General features: G+C 39.5%; 1 protein-coding gene and 1 long non-coding RNA gene across 4 annotated transcripts in view; both read right to left on the bottom strand.

The window, feature by feature from the left end:
* LOC118168559 overlaps positions 1 to 2,453 on the bottom strand; it is a 92,966-nt gene extending 90,513 nt beyond the window's left edge. The window contains exons 1-2 of the long non-coding RNA XR_004751646.1: positions 2,286 to 2,453; positions 1,224 to 1,381 (exon numbers count right to left, since the gene is read on the bottom strand). This is a non-coding gene — a long non-coding RNA (uncharacterized LOC118168559). The remainder of the gene's footprint in view (positions 1 to 1,223; positions 1,382 to 2,285) is intronic.
* Positions 2,454 to 7,164: 4,711 nt separating this feature from the next.
* LOC118168146 (astacin-like metalloendopeptidase) lies at positions 7,165 to 20,098 on the bottom strand. 3 transcript variants are annotated; one of them, XR_004751381.1, is made up of 13 exons: positions 19,748 to 20,098; positions 19,491 to 19,515; positions 16,261 to 16,277; positions 15,524 to 15,548; positions 14,485 to 14,556; positions 13,302 to 13,436; positions 12,554 to 12,671; positions 11,564 to 11,742; positions 11,353 to 11,437; positions 10,052 to 10,179; positions 9,049 to 9,164; positions 8,196 to 8,650; positions 7,165 to 7,622 (listed from the first exon to the last, which is right to left on the bottom strand). XR_004751381.1 is itself a non-coding variant. In XM_035328314.1 (13 exons), exons 1-13 carry the CDS (start codon positions 19,814 to 19,816, stop codon positions 7,588 to 7,590), a joined length of 1,230 nt encoding a protein of 409 aa, XP_035184205.1. In that variant the 5' UTR covers positions 19,817 to 20,098; the 3' UTR covers positions 7,165 to 7,587. The 3 variants fall into 3 exon arrangements, 2 of the variants coding, with proteins under 2 accessions (XP_035184205.1, XP_035184204.1); XM_035328314.1 differs by having other exon boundaries at positions 8,425 to 8,650; XM_035328313.1 differs by having other exon boundaries at positions 7,165 to 8,650.
* Between the last annotated feature and the right edge of the window lie 233 nt (positions 20,099 to 20,331).

Consider the following 20,331-nt stretch of genomic DNA (forward strand, 5'->3'; position numbering starts at 1 on the left):
ATAAATAATAAGCCATCTGAAAGAAGTGAAATAATGCATCTGTATAGAGACAAAAACAGCTGGGCAATATGCTCTGCTGTCCTGTAGGTATGTGAGATTCATAAATGGCTCTTTCATCAAAATGACATAATCTCCCTGAATGACAAGATGAGACACTGAGTATGTCAACTGGCAATTTCAGAGGAAGAAGTGATTTTGATCAGGGATAAAAAAATCATTTGACTACTCTACAACAACGCTAATAATACCCTCTGATGATTTCACTATAATCTTCTATTTAAAGTACAACTACAGATTCTTTCCCTACTTCAGCATGCCATTCCCTCCCCTGCACCCACAGAACCATGGAATGGCTGAGGTTGGCAGGGCCCTCCAGAGGCCATCTGGTCCAATCCCCTGCTCAAGTAGGATCAGTTAGAGCCAGTTGCCCAGGACCGTGTCCAGATTATTTTTTAACATCTCCAAGCAGGAAGACTCCCCAACCATTTTGAGCAACTTGTGCTAGTGCTCTGCCATCCCCACTGTAACTGCGTTACCCCCAAATTCTTTCCTCTGCTTTCTCTAGTGATTCTCCACTGCCATGACAACTCCAAGTCCTTGCTAATGTGTGATTCCTACACTGAAGACATAGGGTTCTAAATTGCACCAAGACAGATTAAACTAGCAATGCTGACCAGCAATGAGGAATTTAATTACCTAAGAAGCAAAATGTTTATCCCTACACAGCATTGCTCTGCTGTAACTTCAGTGAAAAACCTTCCCTGGTATTCTGCATTTCTCACCTATAACCACCAAAACCAAATGTTTTTTCAGACACTAGCAATCTGTAGATTTAACTGAAGCTTATTAGAAAACTATGAAAATTGTTGTAGATAATACAGCTTCTGCACATGGTCAATATTACCAAATTTGTTTTGTACTCCTTGTAATGAAGGATATCTAGAAATTATAGCTAGGGAATAAAAAGGCACTGTCATGCTAGAGGAAAATGCTTAAGTATCACAATGTGAATTGCCATTTATTTCAGTAAGCATTAAGTATGTCTGTCACTGACTTTAAAGGAAACTGAAGATGATTTACAGATTTGAAAAATTATTTCTATTCAACATATAAATACGTACATACATAAATGCCTCATTTTAATCAATATATTCCTAGGTTTAAGAGAGATGAATGCCATTTTAGAAAGAATATGAAAAAAAAAAACTGACATCTTGAGATACCTTTCATCAAAGTATCCCACAGGGCTTCACTGGATAAACAGACTTCACTGGAATGAAGATCTCTCTGCAGTGTACTGTGACAAATGCTTCTCAGAATGTAGGAACTTCTCAAGATGAAGTGAAAGAAGGCTTTACTCCTCTGAAACTGCAGGGAAAATCTAGGGCAGCAAAAAGCAATTAGTAAGCAATGGAAAGTAGTAAGCAATGGAAAATAGTAAGCAATCAGTAAGCAATGGAAAAAAATCCTCTAATATTTATTAGATTTTTTATAAAAAATGTATCTTTACATAAACTTGCAAAAATAAACTTCAATGTGATAGCGTAAATAGTTCAAAATATATGCCTGAGTGTGATTATTCACACTTTAAATGGAAAATGTGTGGGTAAGCTGCACAAGTCACTCAATTATGATGCAGAAACCGTACTATGTAGGCACCTAACCAATCCTAAATTAATGCTAAAATTTGAATAATGAATATCCACAACAAGTTGTTCATAAAACATTCATCCAGGGAAAATATTTTCCAAATAAATTCACAAAATCAGCCCCCCCCCCCCCCCCCCAAAAAGAAAAAAAAAAAAAAAGTGGAAATTTTCTGAGCATTTTCTGAAAAGAAGAAAAAAATGTACTGAATAAATTATCCCTCAGAAATAGCTACTTATTTTGTGATTACTGACTAAATTAGCAAGAGTAACAAAAAGTTGCATGGGACTGTTGCATACTGCTTGTATGGCTGATTTAAATGGAAACATTAGCAGGACATTTCCTGCAAGAGGAGTGTCGTTTCTATGGGACTAACCAGTGTTTTTCAGCTAGCATTTTCAAAGTGGTTTGAAAAGTTCTCACTTGCTACTGCCCTTTCTACTTCCTGGATTATAGAAACTCTGTTAGGTGCATAACTGATGTACTTGGAGAAGAAATGGTCCAGACTGAAGCAGCATTAGGGAAACGAGCTGAGAGAGGCATTAACGACCAGACAAGAACCTGAGTCTTACACTGAAGCCCTCACTGAAGTAATAAACGAATTTAAACAAAAACAAACAAAAACCTGTTCGTTTTACCTCACAACTTGCCTCCCTCAACCTGCAAGCCGCGCTCACGCCCTCCCTCCTGCCCCCAGGGGTTGCAGCTTCTCCAAGATGGCGCTGGGCGAGGGGGGGGAAATTTAACGGACAGCCGCCCGCGATCGCGTGCCGCCGTGCTGGCCGTTAACGGTCGGCGCGGGGCAGCCGTGGCGTCCACAGAGCTTCAGCCGCGGGAGGTGGGGCGGGGGCTGGGACAACACACAGGGTTCATTATTTCCAACCACACGGGTTCATTTCCAACCTGTTTGTCCCAGGTGTGTGAGAGGCACTGCCTGAGGCAGGCAGCAGCCCACAGTGCTCCGTGTGAGGGGAGGGCGGGTGCACAGCTTCTTGCTGTGAGAGGAAATGATCGTGGGACAGCGGCACCTAAAATCCATCTGTTTTGGGTTGGTTTGGGGGGTTTGTGTTGTTTTGGTTTTTGTCTCCTTTTGATCTTGCTGACGGACATCTGTGGGATAGAGGGCTGATGTGATGAAGTCCAGTGATTGGTGTGCGAGATGCATGGAGAGAATTAAAACAAGAGCACGAAATGGGCTGCAACATTTGGTTTAAGACTGGAAGATTTGGGTTTAGGACTAATGAGGGAAGAATGGTGTAATGGCAATGTGTGAAGGTAGGTTCAGAAACACCAGAAGTGGCCTCAGAGTCAGTGGGAGCCCTGAGAGACTGTGAAGACCTTCTGTCAGCAGCCCTGTAAGACTGAGATAAATATTAGGAAAAGGATTTAAATCTGTTTAAAAACCATCAGTTAATGTTTTCATAAAATTATGTAGTTTTCAATATGACTCATTTAGACACAGGGTTAAAATTGGTTACCGTGTGGTTAATGTTACAGCAAATATGAATCAGAAACTTGAGTCAGAAGTGAAATTACATTGATCTCAAGATGGATTTTACCTTGTAAACACAGTGTGTGATGGAAAGTGAAGCTGTCAACTCCACCGGCGCAGGAGCAGCAGTTAGAAAAAACAGCTTGCTACTGAGGAAAATGCATCAGTTGTAGAGGACAGAAACCTGCAGGGAAACAAGTGACATCCAGTATATCGTCAGTCTGGTGTAAGCGAAAAGGGTGAAGAAGGCAATTACTATTTTTACATCTATGCTAAAACCCAACTGAATGGTTTTTTTTCTTCAGTTTTACTTGTCGAAGTGGTCTTCAGTTTGGAAGTCTTGTTGGCATATTGATTTGCATGTCTATAATTGGTTAATTTTTACTTGTATCTTTTTTATGAAAATTAGTTTCTCTATGCAAGTAACACTTTGTACAATTTTTTATAGTTCAAAGTGACATCTTGAATACTTGCATTACTCCATATTCCTTTTATTATTACGTCTGCAAGCCCCCACAAAAGACAGAAAATAGATTTTACATTTTATCAAGTCTGCTAATACCCAGAAAGCCAAATTTTGAAGTTATTAACAAAGAAAAAAGTTTTCTAAAACAACCTTCTTTTATGCAGAATTGCAATTTCCTATTTACAGCTTTTTTTTTTTTTTTTTTTTTTTTTTGAAAACCCTTTTGAAGGAAAAGAATTCTTAATGTCATTGTCAGTTTCACTGGAATTGCCTTTTGAATATTGGGCCACAGTTTAGTCAAGGTACTGTAATTATACAGTAGTAAATAGAATATGTGATAAAATATAATAATAAAAATAGAGTAGTAACTTTAAAATGTATGTGTTGTTTTTTCCCATGCTTGCTCCAATAAGTTATTTATAAAAACGAAGTGTACCATACTATAATACTTTTCATCTGTAATTCATGGATTGGAGCACTTTCTGGCCACACCGTACTAGTTATCATTGTTTCTATACGCTAAACATACAGATGAACTTCCTTACTGTCTGAGTGTTCAGAAACAATAGTCACTGAAAAATTGTGGCTAAAATATAATGTGCAATATAATATGCCAAATTAAATGGGTTTGTCTCATGTTACCAAAGCTGGAATGAAAGAGAAATAAATGGAATAAAATGTGTGAGATTTCTTTAAGTAAAAGCAAAGAAACATGAAAATTAAAATTAAAAAAATTAAAAAATCAGGAAAAGAGTATTCTTTCAGATACTGGCTTTACCATTTTCCAGAAACAGATATAAAACAGGCCAATTCAGGCAATATCTGTTTTCCCTCTCCGCATCTCCTCATTCTATGAAAACTCTTCTGTGAGCTCAGTGGGAGGGGGTGTGGGGAATAAAGACAGGCAGTGGGATAGGGAAGAAGCTCCAGGACAGAAGGGAGCAGAAGTTGTAGGTACGGGATCCAACGTGCTGCGTTGTCACTGCCAGCATAGGCAGTGTGGCAGGGTGTTTCACAGTACAGGCATTCTGCATGCGCCTGAGGACTGCACGCAAAGACCCCAGCGTGGAATGCCTGGAATTGAGGGTGACAGTCTAGTTGTCCCATATCTTCATGGTGCCTTGTGAAGAGGAATTTGGACCATGAAGGAAAAACACCATGGAAACAAACATGGGAGTTGCAGCCCCATGCCTTCCCACAGAAGTCCCTAGTGTTCAGGCAGCCTGTTTGTCACTGCTGGAAGGATATGTCTTTTCCTGCTGGGGTAACAGGAAAAGGAATGGCACATTTGGTAGCTGTAAGCTTGCTGGCAGGAAGGCATGAGATCTTCCACTGACAAGTTGTCTGCGCTGTTACCTGAACACAGCGTAGGCCCTGTGGTCATGCCAGAAACAACACATTCCTCTATGATCCTCCTGGGTGCAGTGTCGTGGGAGCAGTGTCATGGGAATGGTGTCCCTTGTTATCAATACAGGATGTTCTTGTAACCCTTGTTCTGCTGCTTCTTTCAGTGCTTTCTCACACGTGCACACTTCCATCCCTACAACATTCCTGCCAATCTTTGTATTTCTGTTAAGAATCTCTCCGCAAGGACTGGCCTGGCTGGATTGCTATGGATGTAGTTTGGGAGAAGAGATGGTGTCCTAAAAGAGATACTCTGTTCCATCCCTGGGGGGCTTCAGCACAGGCCTTATGAACACAGCTTTGCTTCCTTGTATCTCCACATACAAGCCAAAGCTCTTTGAAAGCCATTGAAATTCCACTGCCATAAAATCTTGAGGGGTAAATAGCACACTACCTGCTTGCAAGTTGCAAATGTCCGTGCTCAACGAAGTCTGTCATTCCTGACAGGAGGATGAGATTTTGCTCCATGAAGCTTTCATAAAAGCTAATAAGCCAGTAAGTGGGCACTTTTCCTTGGAAACTCTCCAAACTCCTTCATGTACTAGGGTTTCTTTAAGCAGATGTTGTCTTTTCTGGCATTCGTTTTTCACAAGTTTGGTGCCAGACCCTGTTTAAGCCACGAAAAAAAAAAAAAAAAAATCTGTAAAGCTGTGCATAGGGGTATCTATGGGGATGTCACTATAAAAAATAAAATAAAAAATGATAAAAAAATAATATTATGATGGAGGCCCGTGCAGAAATCTCAGGAGAGAAACACAAGACTGAAAAGGCATGTAAGTAAAGTCTGAAAAATATTTTGACAGAGAACTGAGAGACTTCTGCTTTTAGAAGGGTGCACTCCTGATTGAAATACATAAAAATTGCATATCTTAGGTGTTTCATACAGATCAATGTTTTTTGTTTGTTTTCATTTTGTATTTTCATACAAAAAACAGCCCTTATTATTTATTTAAGAAATAACAAAATTGGTCCTCACCAAACCACCAGTAGATTCTTGCTTTGCGGTATTATTTCCTCCATTTTGTTTTGTAGGGGCTCAGGAATTACAGCAGTCAAATATTTTTCTCTAGAACTGCATTTTTAACAATATTACGGGAAGACTACTTCTTATATGATGTGTTGATAGCAACACCTAAGTGCTAAGAATAAGTAGAATAACTAGAAGCTGAACCTATGTCCCAATGTCTTAAGAACGAAAGAAATGTCTGTTCTAAAGCAGACTCAGAATTGCTTTCTCCAGAGGCATTTGCACAGCCATTTGTCGCTGTGGATGAGGAATCAATCTGCAATGGGATTAAGGTTTCTCTAACTTTAAAGAAGTGGCCAATCCTTCATCAAATATAAACACAGAGCAAGCTTTGAGCAAACTCTTGTAAATGAATTCTTTTTGGTGACTCCTTTAACAAAAGAAAATAAATAATAATCACTTGCTGTATAAACCTTACTCTGTGGTTCAAGTTAATTTCCCACTGTTCTTTTCTAGAGATTTATTTCTGTAGAAAAGATCCAAGGTTCCTAGCATTACAGAGTAAGAACAGGAAAAGCATTTGCCTTATTTTCAGACCTACACATGCAAGTGTTATATTCTAAGGTTAGTCATATGTTTAACTATCTCTACAAGAGTAAAATACTGGCTTATTTTGCTCTCAGTTCTGTAGTTCTGTTAGAAAAAAAAAAAAAAAAAAAAAAGAGTGCCATTTTGAGAATGCAATTACATGCAAAGACTAAGAAATGAGCTTCCCAGGGGCTCTGCCAATCTTACAGTTCTCTGTCTTCCTTGAGAGATCAGAACAGGAAAGTTTAGTTTCTTGCCTCACAAAAGATTTCTTCCCTGAACTGAAGAAGTGCATGAACTCTGGTAGCATTATCTAGTTCAACTCTTATCCTGTCACGGGCTTAACTGTGTCTGTGGAGTAAAAATGGCTTCTGGATAAAAAAGCACCTGTGGTGGCCCCTGCCTACCACAACTGTACAAGGAAAACTGCAATAGGATGTATTGATACTTTATGGCAACAACTTTCTCATGTCTGTCTTTCTTGTGATTTAAGGATGTAACAGGATCATATAAGAGAGATGTCATTTTTGGAAGCCTGAATGTTAGGCTAGGAAAAGAGGCTGTTTCTAGGACATTCTTTCATGCTGAAGATTGTGGAGAATAGAAAACTAATTTGTAAAGTTACAGCTGGTCTCTTCAGCTGTCTAAACCTGTGATAACATCTCTGTGATATTCTTAAGAGATGCCTCTGGGACTGAAGGGTGCTAAGAAGTAAGACAATATTGATATTGTGTGAGGCTGGAAGGGACTACTGGAAAATAGAAATTGAAACTTTTTTTTATGAAGCTTTTTATTAAATTGTTAAATAGAAGGAGGTAATAACTTAACTGTGCAGATGAAAGGGGGAGTATACCAGATGTATAGAATTCATACATTTGTATGGCTTGGGGAATAAACTTTCTCAGGAAGGTGAAGACTTCGATTCTTAATAGAATTAAATTTCATACTGATCCAAGCCAAGATAGGAGCAAAGTTGGAAATGCATAATTTCAATATTCACAGAATAGATTCTTCTCCATTAAGTCAGTTGTGGATGCTAGGTTTTCTTTGGATCCTTACTGTAAGTGAAATGAGACAATATTTAGCTTTCAGAGCTCTCTGAACAAACAGTAGTATCTCTAAAGTATGTAAAAGTTAAATCACATTTTATCCAAAATCTGGGATCATTTTGTAGTCAATGACACATAAAGGTGACATGGGGATTTTTCCTCTTTTTCTTTCCTTCCATAGCTACATTTGACAGAAGGAGATACAACACAGAGTCACCATTACTGTGGTATCTTAATTGTATGTTTGTGACACTACTCATTAATTAAACAGGACTGAAAATAATGTGTTTTAGGTGAATACATTCCATGGATCCTGACCATGGAAATACTGCCTCTTTTCTTGCCATTGGGCTGGGTGACCTGGCTTACCACAAATCTTCCTAGCCCTCTGAACTGTTTGACTAAAAACTGTACCTTTTTTTCAGAAGAGCAATATATTTAAATACTACATTATGATTTGTTCTCATTCTGCTGTGCTAGTAACCCTAGCTGTAAGTTTAAACTGATCATAACCTTAATGGTGCATGCTTTGTAACAGTGTGTATCTGAAAGGCAAGGCAAACTGTGGAATCTGGGAATCACCTGGCTGACAGTTTGTCCTGAGCATGGCCCCATCTTTCTGAATGAATAAATGGTACGAGTGTAGGACTGATCCATTAGATCAAAAGCAAGGCAGGAAGTGGTGGGTCTTGTAGATACCATTTCCTCAACAATGTTTTTCCAAAAGACATGTGAAGAGGAAGGTAGAACACCTGTTGACTTGACATAGATTATTTTCTTTCTCTACCATTCTCCTTGTTCTCAGACCTACCGGAAGTAAAGGTGGCTTGGAAACCAGAAGCTGTACCAGCACCATCTGTGACAAACTCTACGAGCATAAGATTGCTAGAAGCAACTACATCACTGGGTATCTTTGATCCACAGGTTTTGTCCATTAAAACTGTAGAAGACTTGCTGGATCCATCATAAACTTTAACATAATCACCCTGACAGCCTCTGGTTTTCTGCAGCTCAAAGGCACGGAAATGCAGGGAAATCTGGAAGGGAAGAAAAACCAAGCCTTTCATACACACATATGAGAGTTCATTCATGGAGTGCCCTTTAAACCATACAGAATCCAAGTTGTAGCCAAGCCCAAACTGGTACTGCTTGCCCTGCCTTGCCTCTCATAACCTGAAGATGCAGGATTCAGATCTAATGGGCCTCTAACTGAATGCTCCCATGTTCAGACTGCTTGAAGTTTTTCAAAACCACAACTCTGCAGTTGTTTTTGCCTGTACCATGCTTAAGGACACAAAGAAGTACAGACTAGTTTGAAATCTGTACCATGAAAAAGATGTTATATAGCAACTGTTATGCAGATAAAGAGCAAAATGCTTAACAAGAAAGGTTTAAGTCCAACCATGTTCCAAGACCATTATTAACTCATGATTACCTTTCTCGATCGGGTACGGATGAGCCAGACACAGTTGGTGTTATCTGAGTAATTTCTTGGGTGGTTGGCAGATTTTAGTGACCCAAATGCTGCATCGAGAATAGTGCTACAGCGACCTGAGGGAGAAACAAAGTTTAGTTCAGCACCAGGCTTGCAGAAACTTCCACTCACTTAAAATTGTAATCTCTTCAGAATGTAAAAGTCTCAATTTTCTGATATGGCTGCATCATTTCAGGGGACTGGTACACTGAAGAGTGTCAGAGGTTTTATTTTGGTGCATTTGGTCACATGGTTTTCCACTGATATAAGGAAGTCAAGTGGTGTTAGAAGAATCAAAAAATTACGGTGTCTCTGCAATACTTAAATTCTAAGTTCAGGAAGAGGATTTGGGTTTTCCTCATTGCAAGGGATAATACTTTCTTCGTCATGTTTTTTACCTTTGAATAAATTTCTCTGATTGTATAAGAGAATTTCTTCAAGCAGAGGTTAAAATTAAGGAGTAGAAAATATATACACATTTAAAATGACAATTTAAACATTTGAAAACTATTAAGCTAGAGCTGCACAAGATATCATGAAACAGTTTCAGTTCAGAAGAGCGTAACAGCTCTTTTTGTTTGTCTCAGGTCTTAAATACAAGCTGCAATGAGGGACAGAGATGTCTGACTTTTTGTGGGGTTTATCATTGTCTCTTGAGCCCTAACAAACCTGATGACTCCAGCGAAGCATATGACATGGTATGCAGCTAAGCCAGTGCCACAGTAGCAACATATGCCAGCAATGAATGTGTTTGATTTAGTTTGGAATCAAAAAATGATATTTCACTAATCACAATGTGCCTCCAGCTTCACCTTTGCATCCTCTCTCAGAGTGACCATAATGGGTACCATAGATTTAGGAGAGTAGTCTCACAGTCTTTGATGAGAAGCTGCTGCCAATACAGACTGCCCAAACACCTCTGTCTGAGTATCCTCAGAGGAAAGGATGGCTTTGAGGCACTTACTGCAATTGTAGAGCTTGTTGATTTTGGCCACGTCCATGTTGCTCAGTCCCTGCCTCTGTCCAATATGTACTGCTCCATCAGGGATTGGTACAATAGTTGCTTTTCCAGTGGTATTAGTGAATGTGTATCTGAAAATAAAAATAAGTAAATAAAAAAGGTCTTTAAGTAAAATTACTTCTTTCAGGATTTAATGGCACAATCTACATGCTTTAGAGGGAGAACAACAATTGTATGCAAGTTCCTTAAATCCCATCTGAGAAGTGATTGGTTCTTCTGGCTGATTCTTGATGCATGTTCCAACAGCTAGAAATGGGGAAATCTCCTGTGCAAGAAGAATGGAACCTGCAAAACACGTCTGCTTGCTGCCTCATAATACAAGAAGGCCCTCAAACTTTGCTGTTTGGAGAGCGAAATTTAAAATGAGCTCATCAGTTACCTTTGCTATTGCTCTTGAAATTTTATTAAATACGGAATAACCCAAGGTTAAAAAACTATTTTAATCCCAAACTCATCCTTGAAGAAAATTCAAGCAAACCTCCAAGCCCTAGACACGGTGGCTGGGGAGTAATAGCACTGTTGTCACATACATTATGGAGGTGTTTAGGGTTCTAAAGCCCCACAAGAGGATGCTAGTAGAGCAGTTATTGGAGGGGTAAGTCACCTCCTTCTTCTAATAGTAAAAACCAACCAACCAACCAAAAGCCTTTGGCTGCCTCTGTATCAATTTATTTATCATTGTGCACAGATTAAATTTACCATGATCTTATACTGAAAATATTAAACAAATAACACTAATTGATTGCTGGTTAAATGATCTGTAGTGTAATACCACTTCAGAAAACTATTTTTAGCCTAGAACCCCAGTATATTAGATGCTAGAGTAACAGAGTTAAAAAGACAGCTCTCCCTAACAAATCTATCTGCGGTTGATGGCTTGCAGACCTCTTCTTGGCTATGTAATCCTTTTCTTCAACTGGCAAAGGAGGAACTCTACTCTGAAGCTGCTTCCTTTCTTGTTGTTATGATTAACAGTGCTATTCAAATAAGTTTGATTAGGAAGTCCAGCAGTAAGCAGATGCCCTCCTTTGCCACGTGCTCAGCTATGAATGACTCCTTAAAGAAAGCTAAAGGATAGTGAATTAAGCATGGGGAATGGCTTATCTGAACTGACTTACACTGTTTTTCTCAGAGGGAGAAATGGGGAATCTATTCCTCATTAGTAGTAAGACAGAGTTTTTACAAAAGTTAGTTCTAATGTGAGATTTGAGTCTTAACAAAAGCAATGTCATGCTGCTACTTACGGGCCATAGTGCATTACTGAAGAATAGTCATATGGAAGACCCAGGTTGTTAGAGTTTTCAAATTTCTTGAAGTCTGGTCTGTCAGCTGTAATATAAGATACTGTTCTTAGAGTATGCTTCTTATCCACTCCCTTCAGGGAGCAAGGAAGAGTTGGAAACAGCAGGACATATCTACTCTACTATCTACAATGAGGAGATCAGAAGTACTTACCTGGGCTGATGTACTCCCACATGATCTTTACATATTTATCCCTGTCACTTCGAGAATGCTCATGCAAAAATCCCAGGGCATGGTCCAGTTCGTGCTGAATTATTCCTTTCCACATGCAGCCTCCTTTCATCACAGAGACAGTCTGTCCACCTCCTACTTTTCCATAGTTGGACCAGCAGCTGAGAGAAGCATTGAACACAAACAGAAGAAGACATGGGATTTTTATTGTCAGGCAAAGAGACATTACAGAGAACCTTGTTTGACCTATGTGTTGTGTGAATGGAATGATTACTTCCTGTCCACTGGGATAGTCAGTGTCTACAGAAAGGCAAAACTGACTATGTTATACAAAACAACAGCCAGTATGGTCATCACTAAAGCTTCTTGGAAGACTTTCATTAGCACAAAGGCTCCTCCATGCTGACCTTCTATACACAGGGATTTTAACTCCCTAGAAATAACCATTTTTAATCTGAATTACTGAATCCTATCTCAGAGCTGGAGCTAAGATGAATAGCAATTAAAAGCTGGCAGATGTTAAACAATTCTCTCATAGACTGATCTGTCAAATTCTGACCTTGACAACCAACAGGATGTCTGTTTCAGAGATCTGTTTATTTCATAAGTTGGAATTGGTTTTGCCTTTGCAAGAACTACAGTAGCTTGTTATATGTTGTGTCCAAGTATGCATTATGTATATAATGTATATATATACATATATGTATATATAAAACACCACACAGATAACATGAGCTACGGTATGTTCTCCACCTTAAGGGTGCTTTTCCGTGGTCTGAGTCACTTCAGTTTCTCTGCTGACTCACTGAAGTAAATGCTGGGTCCTTGCACTTGCAGGGTACCTTGCACTGTGATAAAACATATTTCTTCTCCAAATCAACACCTCTTTCCTCTCTAAGTCACACAAGATGCAGGTAGTGAAGAATTGAAAAGCAATACAGAAACAACTTGTTCATTTGTCTTTGAACTTACCCATCAGCAGATTTAATGCTGAGGTAGTCACGTTCTGTCTTGCGCTTCACAAAATTAATACAAGTCAGTGCTTCGAATTCTGCCATAGCTTCCTGAATCCCTTTTATGTGGCTCTCCTCTGGAGAAGAAAAGGTTGATTTTGGGGGTCACAGAGAATAATAACAGGTGCCATTAAAATCTCATACGCGCACAAAAATAGGGTAAATGAGGGACACAAACATGAGCCTAGTCTCTTCATTGCTTCTTGCTCATTAATGAATTTCATTTAAGATATTACAGCCTGGCATGAGATTCTCCTTATCCAGATCCGTGTCCAAATGGATTCAGGTGGGAGCCCTTTTTTCTTAACAACTTGTTTTAAATTATAGGAGTGATTGTTGTTCTAGCTGCTGATTGTGCACTTGCAGGCAGCTATGGGAAGCTATTTTGCTAACGAAAAGTAGGTCATTCAAACCACACCACAATAGGCATAAAGGCAGGTATTCTGGCAGATACTATCAGAGAATGTGATCATTGTTGTCTTCAAGAGACCAGACCCAAAATATTATGGATGCAAACTACTCAAGGAAATTTGATCTCTTTTTTCTGTTTGTGTCTTTGTATTTAAAATTAATCTGTGCTTGCATAGCACAAATAAATCCTTAGGATAGACTTCATCACCGTTGCCGCCGAAAGCAGGTTTCTATCTGAAGCTTATTGGATAAAATCCATTAAATATATATATATATATATGGAAATTTACACCCACCATAAGTAGGATCCAATACATAGGGAACACGAACAATCCCATCGCTGGACTGGGGCCAGTAGCAATTGCGACAGTTGATGGCACTGCGGCTCCTTTGTGGGACTATGTCACCTTCTTGCAAGTACCGAGAGCAGTCTGTGGTGAGAAAAAAAAGGGTGGAAGTACCTGAGCCATAGACTGCTGGGAGCTGTCTAGGGCACACTTGGAAAAGTGTCACTCTATGTGTCCTCCTGAAAGCTTATTTTACCTAACCTTTTGCTCCTGGTCAACATTGGAGGTGGAGTATTGGACTAGATGGACATTTTTTGCTTCCCTACTTTTGCTAAGTGTCCTTAGCTAAGAGGACAGGTGAGAAGCTCCAGCTCAGTTGGGTAGGGTTTTAGGCCAGACAAGGTAGCTCTGAAAGCAGTTCAAGCAGTAAGAGGAATGCTGTACTTTGGTACTATTTCTTCACCACTTTGTCACACTGAGTGAACGCCCAGGAAAGGTGCTGGGCAAAGGCAGGAGGAAAGTAAGTAAACCCAGGAAGGCAAGAATACAGAGGGACAAATCAGAAAAAGTGTTTGTTGTCTATAGAAAAGTTTTTTCTGTCCCTTTCTACAGACAGGAGTAGAGCGTCATGAATGACCACATTTTCCCTTCCCTGCAGGAGAAAATACAAGAAAGAGAAGCTGATAAAAAGTGGCAAATATGTTTGGAAGTATCAAGGAAGAGGAAATCTAGAGCAGGAAGCTTGGAACTGACCATCTAGGAGCCTGTAATAAAAAGCCACATGATGACTGAATGCATGTATTACTTTCATTCAACAGAAAGGTACTTAAATAATAAAACAACCATATAACCAAGTTCTTTTTTTATGTCCAAAGAAGGACCCAGATATTGAGAGCTAAAGCTGAAGAAGCTGCCTGCATAGTTCAGTTGCATCTACATCTGGTATCATCTTCAGTATTGACAAGATAGATTTAGGATACCATAGGGCTTCAGCAGACCACACAGACAAAGTATTCATGGCCAGTTTCTGAGGGCTTCTTACATTTATATGAGTAAGACAGGAAAAAAGGTTTGCACAGATTGTGGTAAGACATTGTATCTCCCCCATTGCCCCCTCCCCAGAGCCCCAGCCCCCCTCCAAAATAATAACAATCAGAGAGACCCCATAGAAGCCAGGCTTTGATGGTATTACCTTTGTTAACTTTCAGAATTCTGTTAAAAATAACTTCATCCTCAGAGTCTATCTCTATAGGTGATGGAGATTCTGTGCAGAAAATACAGAGAATCACTTTCTCATTCCCAAGGGAAAAATTAATCCTGATTTTTAATCTGACAAGTTTCCAGGCACTCTCTTTGCTCTGGCCCCGATTACAGTCATGCAGTCAAACTCACGGAGTCTATTTATGTGTTGGCATGGTGTTCAGTCATGTAGATATTTGCTCAGGGACACAATCTTGTGAACCTCCCAACAGCAGTGGTTGTTTTGGCATTAATCCAGTTCCAAGAACCATTCCTTTTTGATCTTTCTCTCTCTCTACCTTTGTTTTTTAGTCATTGCATTTTCAGGAATGGTCCTTCAGCTCTTCCAAGTGTTTTGTCCTGCTTGGACAGCAGGCAATTCCAGCTGGCAATTCCCCTTGTCCGCATGGCTCCCACTGTGTGCTCAGACAGCACAGCTTTCCTTCTGCACGCACACGTCACACTCAACCCCCCCAACATATCAGGAGCAAAAATCGATGGAAAGCATTCCTGCTGCCTACTGCTGGCTACACTCTTCTTGAAAAACCCTTGAAACCAATGAAATCAGGACTTAATTCCTATTCCATGATTGAGACTGAGGTCCCCGGATAAGCCCAGCATCAAGGACTTTTGAGCCTCACATAAGTAAAATCAGCTGAACTGAGTATCATGCTATGACTTCTTGACATCCACAAACAGCATAGGCAGATGGCTTCTGTGCTTGCTGTAACCTTCAGAAGTGACTTAAGTCAGGATATTATCTAAGCAGAACTATTTTTAGCAAAATTAACACCTGAGATTTTTAGCAAGGCTGGGCAATTGGCCACAACCAAGAGACTCTACTTTGCATAAATTATTATGGTTAATGCATTCTTAAAATTTCTTCCCTGAGATTAATTTGTGTTAAGCAAGTGCTATTTTCTGGAGTAACTGGGTAGCTAACAATCAGTATATCTTAACAAACACTTATATTTAGATGTAATAATACATACCATATATATCCTGTTCTGTAGTAACCTAGGAGGATGAAACATAAGTATTATCTCACAATTATCAGTATAACATAAATATGAAACAAATTAACATGCAAAGGATCAAAAGTGTCTGGGCTACTATTGTGTGCATCTTTCACTAGTGCAGTATTGAGGTCTTATTTAATGTACCATGTGTAAAAAAAAGTACTACCATGTGTGGTAGATATTCTTTGATATATTTCACATATATGGATATCATAAAGCAAATTGGCATAGGAGATTCAGGAAATGCAATTTGAAGCATGTAGCAAGTTTCATAACTTCTAGCTTCATTCAAGTCCCTCATGGTAGAGCACAAGGCTGATGAAATCTCTGATGAAATCCTCCCAGTATCACCTCACAACAGTGGTGAAAGGCCACGGCATTTACTGCTTGTAGGGAACTGTGGGGCTGGTACCTAGCTGTGGAGGTCATGTTAGTAGCAAAATAAATTGCCATACTCCCTTTGTCTAGTAGAAATAAAAAGCACTTTTGAGTTTTCTCTGTGACCACAAAGAAGGCAAAAGCTTCCTGGGATCTGGCTATTTTTGGGCATTGTGGAATGACAAATGAGATAGGGATGGAAACTTCACACTCTGGTACATTGTTGATCTGGGAAGACTTCCTGCACAGATGGGGATATGGATGAGTAGATGACTCTTGAAGTCAATGAAGGACCCCAGAGTTAACAAAGGAGCTGATTTAGTTGTCCTCACCTGAGTAGGTTCTGTTGCTGCAAAAAGCAAGGAAGAAAAAGACAAGCAAAAGGAGCAAATTAGATTCTGAATGCAACTTCACAGCACAGGTCTCAATAGCACAGGTCTCCTCAGCAATGAGAATGACTTTGGCAGGTGCCCTTGCTTGGAGAGGTAAGAGGGTGCACTAATTGATGCATATGCGCAGCAATTCAACTGAGGTTTAGACAAACACTTATGAAACTGTTCCATGTTCAGAAACAGAATCCTGGTCATTAACTGTATAAGAATCAGCAAAGCATTTTTCAGCTTCAGTGTGAAAAATGTCAAAGGAAACTAGGGACAAAAATTTATTTTGTTCCCAGATTCCACTGGAACAGGTGCAGGCTAACCAGCTCAACAATCCTCTCTGGTTTCACAGTGTCAAAGAGGAAAGTTATAAAATGGGATGAAGGCTATAATTTAGCATCAGGCAAATAATCTTGGCTTCAGTATGCACCTGACAGCAGCTTGTAACCATCTTGAATCCTAACATGTCTTTCTAGCATGTCATCTTCTTATTTCTGCCAAAAGTCAGTTTCTAGATACCAGCATACAAGTGAAAATCTGATATATATATTTCTGAAGATAAACTTCACTGTTACAGCATTGTAAGAGTACAGAAATTGAAAGGTCCTCCAGAGGTCATCCAGTTTGTCTGCTTTCCCTAAGGCAGAAGCAGTTTTATCTATGTTATTCCTGAATACAGTTTGCTTGACCTGTTCTTAAGTATGATGGATATGCTGCACACCTTTCTGGCAATCTCATCCATGTTGTTAATAATCACACCTGTATTTGTCAAAATTTAAAACCACTATTGTTTTTCTACCCAACACCAACATAGAGAACACTTATGCAAATAGTTCTCATATCTCTAAGCCCATCCTTAACTTTTTAAGCATGTGTTTTTAACAGAAGATGTGGAGTATGCCAAGCTCTGTCACACCTTGCAGCACCTCTTCCTTTTCACAGCTTCTATTGACCTAAGTGGTTATTACCCACATGTAGGAGGAACTTCCTCCTATTCAGAGTAGGTCTAGAACCTGCAGAAGAATTGCTTTGATTTAGCCAAAAATTCTTAAATCTGCCTTTTCAGACTGTAACTTCAATTGCATGCTAAAGAAACTCCACTATGATAGCTTTTGATTATTATGCAAAAGTTCAGTCATTTCCCAGGAGCTGCAACAGAGGGGTCTGTGGCATCTAAAAAATTATTCAGAAAAGTGCATTTTTGAGATAGGTTGACCAAATTCAAAATTCATGCACACAAGAGGCATTAGAATAATTGACCAGTCAAAGTCAGTGGAAATTAGGCTCCAGGTTCCTAGGCACATACAGCCCAGGACACCTTTTTAAAGCTCAAGTGAGATATCATAGAAGGCATCTGCTATGTGCCTCATCAAATGAACACCTGCTGTGATACAGACTTCAAAATTTTACAATTCAAGTTTTCCCTGCATTGTAGATACTGAAAGATGACACAAAAAGCAGTAACAATGGTAAATTAAAACTCACTGTGCTTGGCCCATTAAACCTGCCACTTCGAGTTCCAACAAGCATGTCCCTCCACTGGCTTCAAATTTACTGAACATTAATTTTTCATCCCTTTGCTTCCATGCCATAAATGACAATGCAAAAGAAGAATTGCTCAGTTTTCATTAGTCACTACCTTGTTCTGAGTATGTCAAGCAACTCTTTCTAAGGCCTCGTCCTTTTGTAGCATGTCACCCCTGACTTGGAAGCTTCTTGTTGTAGTTAATGTCTACCTACAGTTTTATTTCTATTGACATTCTCTGGAAATCTGCAATGACCCCATTATATTTTTCAAACTGACAGAAGCTGTTCTGTTAAGCCCACACTATTAATTTTCTATCGCAGCACAATGCAAAGCTTTCTCCAACACCTGATGTACCTTTTCCTCATTGCTGCATCGAGGCAGGTAAGGAGGCAAATACGTGGCTGAGTTTTTTCCTAATGCTCAGTTTAAAGGAAAAGTATCAAAATGTAATGTTAAAATGTACTTTTCAAGCCTGTCAAAGCACAGCTGAATTAACCTAACAAACCACACACCGATAGTACATACATGTAGAGCACATCTGTGTGAAAGCACATTTGCATTCAGCCCGATAGCAAATTGGGAAACATAAAAGTTAGTACTTTCAAGTGCTCTAAAATTGTCACTCAGCAGCAAATAAGCCTTATGTGTTATCACCTATGTTTACCACTCACTGGTGAAATTCAAATCTATACATCTTTTATACCCTTCTGACACCTTTTCCATATTTTCTGTGTTGTGACACAGTGAAGTCAAAGCTTCTTCTCAATATTGTCCAGAATTACAGCAGGAGGTACTCTTAGTCACACAGCTCTGAGTCTTCTCTGACTCAGACCTTTCTATACCCTGTCTATACTATAAGTAAAATTGATTTCTCAACAATTTTGTCTACCACAACACATACACTGCTGATGACATGCAGGTACTTTCACTGCTGCAGCTCTGCTTTTGTTCCTCTTTCCTGAGGCCTCTTTGGCAGCCCCATGCTTCAGCTGTACTACTGTATGTAACTACATCACTGGCAGCACCACAAATCAGCTTGTCATTCATTTCAGGATCTACTACACTGCTCAGAACTGCACCTACAAAACATGGGGTTCTCTCTATAGTACAGATCTTACATCCATTTCCCTGTTCCTCACTAAGTATGAGCAGCATAGCGCTTCTTCCTTAAAATCTTTTGTTCAGCTACTGCTGCTCCCAGACAGACCCTTTTATCTTGTCACCACTGCTAGAACCACTGAAATCTTGACAAACAGCCTTAATTTTTTCTACCCTGAAGAAGCTCTGCTTTGAACTCTGCTTTTGAATCTTAATTTCCCCTTACTTCAGATTTTTCTTTTTTATTCATTCCATAAAGACATTGGGAAGCCATACAATTTATAATAATAACTCTCTTCAAAATACATAACTTAGTAAGTAGGCAAACAGAAAACCATACTCTCGCTAAGTCCCTCGTACATGCAATGTAGCAGCATGTTTATTTCTGGCAGTATAATGTCTGTAGTTACACTTCTAGATAGTAAAAACTGCATATCTGAAAGTATTACTGAAACTCCATTATTTGCATCAGCTAATAACCAGGTTTTAAGATTGCTGCTACGTAATTTATTTGATACATGGTCAAGAATTAAAATACAATAGAAATCCTACTTACTTGCTGTACTGTTTCCAGAGATGTCCTGCAAAATCAATAGGTAAAAGTTGTTAATTTTCCGTAGCTCATAAATGCAGCAACAATAGAATCAAAAAGAGGTCAAAAAGAAGAGCTAAAGTAATAGATTGTCTTCATATAGCATTATATTACTACTATTTTTCTTGTGGGAAAATTATCAAAATGGGTTTCCACAGCTTCACTCCAGGAAGAACATGTCAATTAGAAGAAAGAGCAGGGCTGCATGGAACTGCTCTCACCTGAATAGGGAAGCCCAGGGTAGTGTGAAGCAGAAATGCGGTGAAGACTAAGAACATTTTCAGATCCATTCTCCAGTTCTGACAGACCACCAGTGCTTGTCCTTATCTCTTCCCCTTCCAGGAGCACTGCCGCTAGATATACCAGTGGAGCTTGCTCTGCCAGGGCTCAAAAAATCTTCACCAGCCAATGGGGATCCAGGCAGGAAGCAAGCTTCTTTTGTAGCCTCAAGAGTCAATTTAGCCTCAGGGCATCTCCCAGTGCTGCACTACTGCTGTCAGGGTGATCTATAGCATCCCTTGTCTTCATATTGCCATTCACACTGCTCTCTGGACCTGGATCAGCCTCATGCTTGTGCTGCCATGCACTTTCTCTGCTTCTTGGAGGAGCTTTCCTTAAGTGTTCAATTTAACTGGTACCACCTGGGAAGCCCTGGATAGCTTTCTGGAGTAATTGGTGGAATTTCCGATGGTGGGTGACTTTTTTCTTTATGTCACAGAAAGCGCAGAAGGCCATGACAGTATTATGCTACTTTGGAGCATGTAAGAAACCTCTATTCGGTGTGGCCATGTCCACATCTTCCCTG

The sequence above is a fragment of the Oxyura jamaicensis genome, chromosome 5, assembly GCF_011077185.1.
Source record: "Oxyura jamaicensis isolate SHBP4307 breed ruddy duck chromosome 5, BPBGC_Ojam_1.0, whole genome shotgun sequence".
NCBI classification, from domain to species: Eukaryota; Metazoa; Chordata; class Aves; order Anseriformes; family Anatidae; genus Oxyura; species Oxyura jamaicensis.

Bases quoted from the DNA above. Each gene is read 5' to 3' on its own strand.
- LOC118168146 (XM_035328313.1), bottom strand. From the start codon at position 19,816: ATGGATCTGAAAATGTTCTTAGTCTTCACCGCATTTCTGCTTCACACT. The intron at 19,516-19,747 runs GTGAGAGCAGTT...TTGATTTTGCAG, and splicing joins CCCTGGGCTTCCCTATTCAG to GACATCTCTGGAAACAGTAC. The intron at 9,165-10,051 runs GTAAGTGCCTCA...TTTCTCCCTCAG, and splicing joins CAACAAGCTCTACAATTGCA to GTCGCTGTAGCACTATTCTC.